Source organism: Quercus suber, unplaced genomic scaffold (genome assembly GCF_002906115.3).
Source record: "Quercus suber isolate HL8 unplaced genomic scaffold, Cork oak 2.0 scaffold_431, whole genome shotgun sequence".
NCBI lineage: Eukaryota > Viridiplantae > Streptophyta > Magnoliopsida > Fagales > Fagaceae > Quercus > Quercus suber.
The window spans coordinates 511,799-517,634 of NW_027069882.1; the positions used below are offsets into that span (position 1 = coordinate 511,799).

The 5,836-nt window shown below is 34.9% G+C and overlaps 1 protein-coding gene across 1 annotated transcript; it reads right to left on the bottom strand.

Moving 5' to 3' along the window:
- Positions 1-1,069: 1,069 nt before the first annotated feature.
- LOC112012321 (putative disease resistance protein At3g14460) lies at positions 1,070-4,541 on the bottom strand. The gene is made up of 4 exons (XM_065761835.1): positions 4,485-4,541; positions 3,478-4,365; positions 1,684-3,237; positions 1,070-1,591 (listed from the first exon to the last, which is right to left on the bottom strand). Exons 1-4 carry the CDS (start codon positions 4,539-4,541, stop codon positions 1,070-1,072), a joined length of 3,021 nt encoding a protein of 1,006 aa, XP_065617907.1.
- Between the last annotated feature and the right edge of the window lie 1,295 nt (positions 4,542-5,836).

Consider the following 5,836-nt stretch of genomic DNA (forward strand, 5'->3'; position numbering starts at 1 on the left):
TTTTGTATAATTGACTTATGCTTTCTAAAGCAAGAAGCTGACGCAAGCAGACTGAAAACTAAGCTAAAAATGTTATGCAATTATTTGATGCTGATTGGTTGCTCTGCAACATATACAGTTCATGCACACTATTTGTTCATATTGAACTCACGGTCTAGATTGAAAGTCCATGAAAATGGGAGTATAATTGATTCTGGTTTTTTAAACAAGAAGCTACCGAGCAGTGGGACTGCGTAAACAAGCTAAGAATGTTCTTGATTGTTGCCTTTTGGAACAAAATACTGCTACTATATTTGTGAAAATACACCTCAATCGTAAATTTAAAGCAGAAAAAAATAGTGAATTTTAAGTTTGTGAGATGTTTGAAAACTTGTGACAATTACGTATCTTTTGTGCTTGTACGTGTGTGTGAGAGAGAGAGAGGACCACACATACTATGAGTCTATAAATAGGATTGCAAGAAGAGAGTGTGGTATCAGCAGCAAGAGACACAATTCTATTAGTGTGTCTAAGAGGTGCTCTCTCAAGGGTCGAACTGTAGAAGCGTTTGTTTCTGGACCTAGCTATTTGCTTGGTAAGAGTTTCTATTATTTATAATTTAAAATTTCCATGAAATCAGTTTAAACTTCTGCCTATTTGAATTCTTGATAATTAGATCTTATTGTTCATTAGACCCTTAGAAATTGATCTAGAAATCCTGAGAGTTTAATGGAAAGAAAACAACCCACGTCTTTACTAGAGTAGAGACTTGAAAAGAAAAGTTTAATAGTTTTAGGCATGATTTTTTTATTATTTTATCATTCTAATTTAGTGCAAGTCATTGAAGATTTATTTACTTATCTTAGGTGATATTATCAATAGATCTCTTTTGAGATTCATTCAATTATTATTTTTGTATGTTTTTAAAGTTATATATGAATTTATATTTTCTCTGGTAGACATTAAAATTATAAAATAAATTACAAATAAAAGAAACACCATAAATATAGAGTTTGCCTTTCTTGCAGTGCTGTTCCAGTAGAGGACACCTATAAATATAGAGTTTCAGAAGTGAAGGAGGCAGACCATTCTATGGGAGGTATTCAAGTTTAGGACAATCTTTGATATACAACATTTCAAGAGCAGAGAGGTGTTGAAAGCCCTTGGACAGGAGTACTAAATTTGGAAAATTTATAATACTAAGGCTAGTGAGAGAGATAGGCAGCAGCAGCATCATCATTGTCTTCCCATCTTCCTCAGCCTCAGGAAATGACTGCAAATTCGGAAACCCGCCCATGATGTTGAGATCTCTAAGAGATGTGAGTCTGTGGATCCCCCACTCAAGTAGTTGCTTACAGATATTAACCCCTGACAGCCAAAGTGACGTAAGATTTGTGGGGTAGCCCTCTTCCGTGAAGGATATGATGCTTGGACACCGGCATATCACTAGTTCTTGAAGATTGGTGAGGTTGGGCGAGCAGTTAGGCAAGGCCTCAAGTTTCTCGCAGTTTTTAATCGAAAGCTTTCTCAGGCTGGTTGGGAGGAGACCTCCATCCGGGAAGGAAACAAGACTAGAAAATCCCATATCTTGATCACATGGAGGTGGCAAAGTCTATGTAAGCCCTCAGGTAAGGACTTAAGCTTTTCACAATGACAAATTTGGAAGTGTTCAAGAGAGGCATTATTTTGTAACTCTTTTGTTACTGACTCCAGCTCTGGACATTTGTATACAAAAAGGTATTTCAAGGCAGCAGGAAACTGGTTTTTTGATGACAAGCATTTTAGAGATGAACATTCCCTAATCTCCAAGTGTTCAAGAAGTGACTCATTACAACTACAATTGGCATAAATATTTCCCTCATTCCTCGCTAAAGAAGAAGAAGAGGAAGAGGCCTCCTCCTTATCAAGCACAACTTGCAAATTCTCACAATTTTTAATGTGTAGCCTTCTCAAAGTTGGAGGTAGCTGGCCTCTTGAAATGCAGGTGAGAGAATGGCAGTTATCAATATATGCGTATTCAATACACATACTATTGGACATCGGCAAGGATTTCAGAGCATTGCAATTTTTAATTTTCATTGTCCTTAACGTATATGGCAGACTGATGTTCACAAGACTTGGGCATGATCTGATATCTAGCGTTACAAGGGAAATGAGCCTCTCTTGCCATAAAGATGTTAGCTCCTTACAATCATCTATCGTCACATATTCTACCTTTGTTGATCCTTGCATGAATTCCTCTGTCAAACTTGTCAAATCTGAAATAGAAAGAACCATTGACTTCAGTGAGCTTAACTCAACGGGACTTTTGCTTATCACCTCTTTGCATCCGACGATTTCTACCTCATGAAGCATTGGAAAGTTTGGAATCGAAACAACCAACTGCTCACATTTACGAATAGAAATTTTTTCCAATGATTGGAGATGGTGGGGCAATTTTCCTTGCAATTTAGGGCATTTAATGATAGAAAGCTCCTGCAAGCAAGGGAATTCTTCAAACTTAACTCCACAAGGAATCCAGTCTTGCCATTCTTGCATATCCTCAAAGCAAAGTCTAACTAAAGATCTAAAAGGATTAAAGAAACCATCCCCATAAAACTCAGAACCAACACTTCTCACCCCAGCCATTCCTATAATGACAAGATCCTTCAGGGAGGGTAATTGTCCAATTGTAGGCAAGGATGTGCATTTTTCACAACTATTCATCTTAAGGAGCAACAATTTAGAAAATAAAGGATCTCCTAACCAAGTTGGAAATCTTGCACCAACATACCCCTTAATGGAAAGTTCTTTTACCGTTATTGGAGGTTGTAACATGTCAAGAACATCTATTGCAACTCTTGCATATAGTAAATCATTAAGCACAGACCCCCATTTCATAACCAATACATCTAAGTTCTTACCATTTAAATCAGCCTTTCTAGCATCCTCAACATTAAGCACATTCTCCAAGCCTGAAATGCAAAGTGTTTTGCAAAGAAACTTCAAGTTCATCAAGTCTCCTACCTTAGATCTGGTATCTTTTCCCACGACAAATTCAGGTAGTGTTTGTAGGCTTTTTAAATTTTTTAGTCCCACTGGCATCTCTTTGATTAAATAAGCATCTGTAGTATCAAGATGTCGGAGATTGACTAGATTCCCAATTTTCTTTGGTATCCTTGTAAGTTTGAAACAACGTCTCAATATCAATGTTTGCAAATTGTATAAAGAACTTATTGATTCTGGTAAATCTATAATCAAAGTACCAGAAAGATTGAGCTATCTTAAATGTTTCAAATCACCAATAGAACTTGATAGCTCTACAATTTGATATCCACTTAAAGATAATACCCTTAAACATTTCAATTGTGGCAACATATGATAAGAAACATGATTTGTTAAGTAGCAAACTTTCCTTTCTGGTAGTGGTAGGAAAGTCCGTAATGACATGCCTTCGTGGAAGTCTTCAAATCTTTTGATGCCATGACAAAAGCAAGGAATATAAGAGAAATAGCGTACCTTTGTGGGAATCTTGGATTGATTATTAGCATTCAATTTGTCGTCCAACCTATAACATATGTCTCCTGCAGCCCATTGAGCTAGATCATTGACCAGGTCATGCATGACAAAACGTGATGCATGATTGCTTGATTGTTGGAAAAATGATCTCCCAAGTAGATCAAGAAAATACTCACTACCAAGATCTTCCATTTGCTTGTTTCCTTCTGTTTCTTGAAGCAAACCTTCTGCCATCCATAACATGACTAGTTCTTTCTCTTTGAATTCATAGGCCTTTGGGAATATTGAACAATAGGCAAAACACCTCTTTAATTGTGAAGGGAGGTATTGGTAACTCAATCTAAGAGTTGGAATGATAGCGCTTTTCTCCTCTGGTATATCTCGGATATTGCTATATAGCACATGTTTCCACTGATCATGATTGTGCTTAGTGCGTAAATGGCCTCCGAGTTCTTTTGCTACCAAAGGCAAGCCCTTACACATCTCTATAATTTTTTGGCCAATTTCTTGAAGTTCCAAATGTTCACTAAAATCTGTTGCCCCCAATGCGTGTTGGGTAAATACATGCAAACAAGCATTTGGTGACAAATCCTTCAACTTGTAAGTTGGAGTAGTGCCCATTAATGATGAAACACCATCATTTCGAGTTGTGACAACAACCTTACTTCCTGGAGCCCCAAATTCAAATGGACGTTGTAAGACAGTCCAATTATTGTAATTTTCATTCCAAACATCATCCAAAATGAATAAAAACTTCTTGCCAAATAATATGTTCTTCAGTTTGACTTGAAGTAAATCTAAATCATTAACATCATAGGGCTCAGAAGTGACAGACTGTATAATTGCTTTTGTGATCCTTACAATGTCAAAATCATCAGAAACATAAATCTATGCTTTCATATCAAAATGACGATTCACATCATGGTCATTGTAAACTAGTTGAGCAAGAGTTGTCTTACCCGTTCCCCCCATAGCAAGTATGGGAATCACAGAGAGTTGAGAGTCACTTGATCCAGCACCCAGCAACACGTTGACAATAGCCTTTTTATCTTCATCTCTGCCATAAACGTGACCTTCATTCACAAGAGAAGTTGTGGGTAGTCTTGCTGAAAAAAAAAAAAAAAAAAAAAAAAAAAAAAAGGAAAAAAGTGGGAAATGAAAAATTGGGAGAAAATTTTTGCGGGAAGAAAAAAAATATGGGGGGAAAGCTTGTCCTATAGAGTTTTTTTTTTTGATAAGGCTATATAATTAGAGTTTTCTTAAATAATAATAATAATAATAAAAATAAAAAGCTTAAGTAATAAAATAATGAATTTTAGGGAGTACAAGTTGAAGGATCTAAAGTTCATTGCGATGTACAAGTCAAAGGAGCAAGAGCTTGAAATGAAAATTTTGGGATAAAAAAACTTAGATCAATAACAATTAAACAGTAGGATTTAGAGAAAGGCGCAGTCAAAGTTGGTCAAATCTGGTCAAACTTAATAGATGGTCCCGGACTTGGTGAAATTCATGTTCAAATCTTGATCAATAAGATTGAAGAGTATGGTGATAAACTGGTGTTGGTAAAATTTGAGACTAATTGGATAGTCAGATTGAGTTAACATAACCATACAAGAACACAGCACATGTCCATCATGTGCCATACTTAAATTTGAAATCCAACCATTATATTTAAAGAGTATAATGAAAGGTTAATTCTACTAAATTATGGTCACAAACAAACGATTGGATTAATTGAACTCACCTTTTACGCGTTATTTTAAACTACAAAAACTTGAATTTAAACAATTGATTGATGACATGTCTATTAATTTTTAATCACCTTGAAATTTTGTAAGTATGAAAAATATATGAAGATAATGTAATCTAACAGTAGATTTCTCAAAATTCACATCGAATTAAGAAATATAGGGTTGAGTTCAAATTACACTTGATATAACTCTAAAAAATGTTACACCAACTAATAACTTTTTGTTGAATTCATATTTTGAAAATTCAACCGTTGGATCACATTTTCTATATGTTCTTAACGTGCGTGCCAATTTTCATGCCAATCGGGTGTAATTTACTATTTGATCTTTAAACTCATCTTTTATGCGTTATTTTAAATTACAAAAACTTGAATTTAAACAATTGATTGATGACATGTCTATTAATTTTTAATCACCTTGAAATTTCGTACGTATGAAAAATATATGAAGATAAAAAAATCTAACGGCAGATTTGTCAAAATTCACATCGAATTAAGAAATATAGGGTTGAGTTTAAATTACACTTGATATAACTCTAAAAAATGTCACACCAACTAATAACTTTTTGTTGAAGTCATATTTTGAAAATCGAACCGTTTGATCAATTA

What these genes read in the sequence shown, in the direction of transcription:
- LOC112012321 (XM_065761835.1), bottom strand. Translation starts at nt 4,541, where the DNA reads ATGGCAGAGATGAAGATAAAAAGGCTATTGTCAACGTGTTGCTGGGTG. An exon ending in GTTGCTGGGTGCTGGATCAA is followed by an intron (nt 4,366 to 4,484) that starts GTGACTCTCAAC and finishes ATGAAAGCATAG; the next exon opens with ATTTATGTTTCTGATGATTT. An exon ending in AATGTCCAGAGCTGGAGTCA is followed by an intron (nt 1,592 to 1,683) that starts GTAACAAAAGAG and finishes GGGCTTACATAG; the next exon opens with ACTTTGCCACCTCCATGTGA.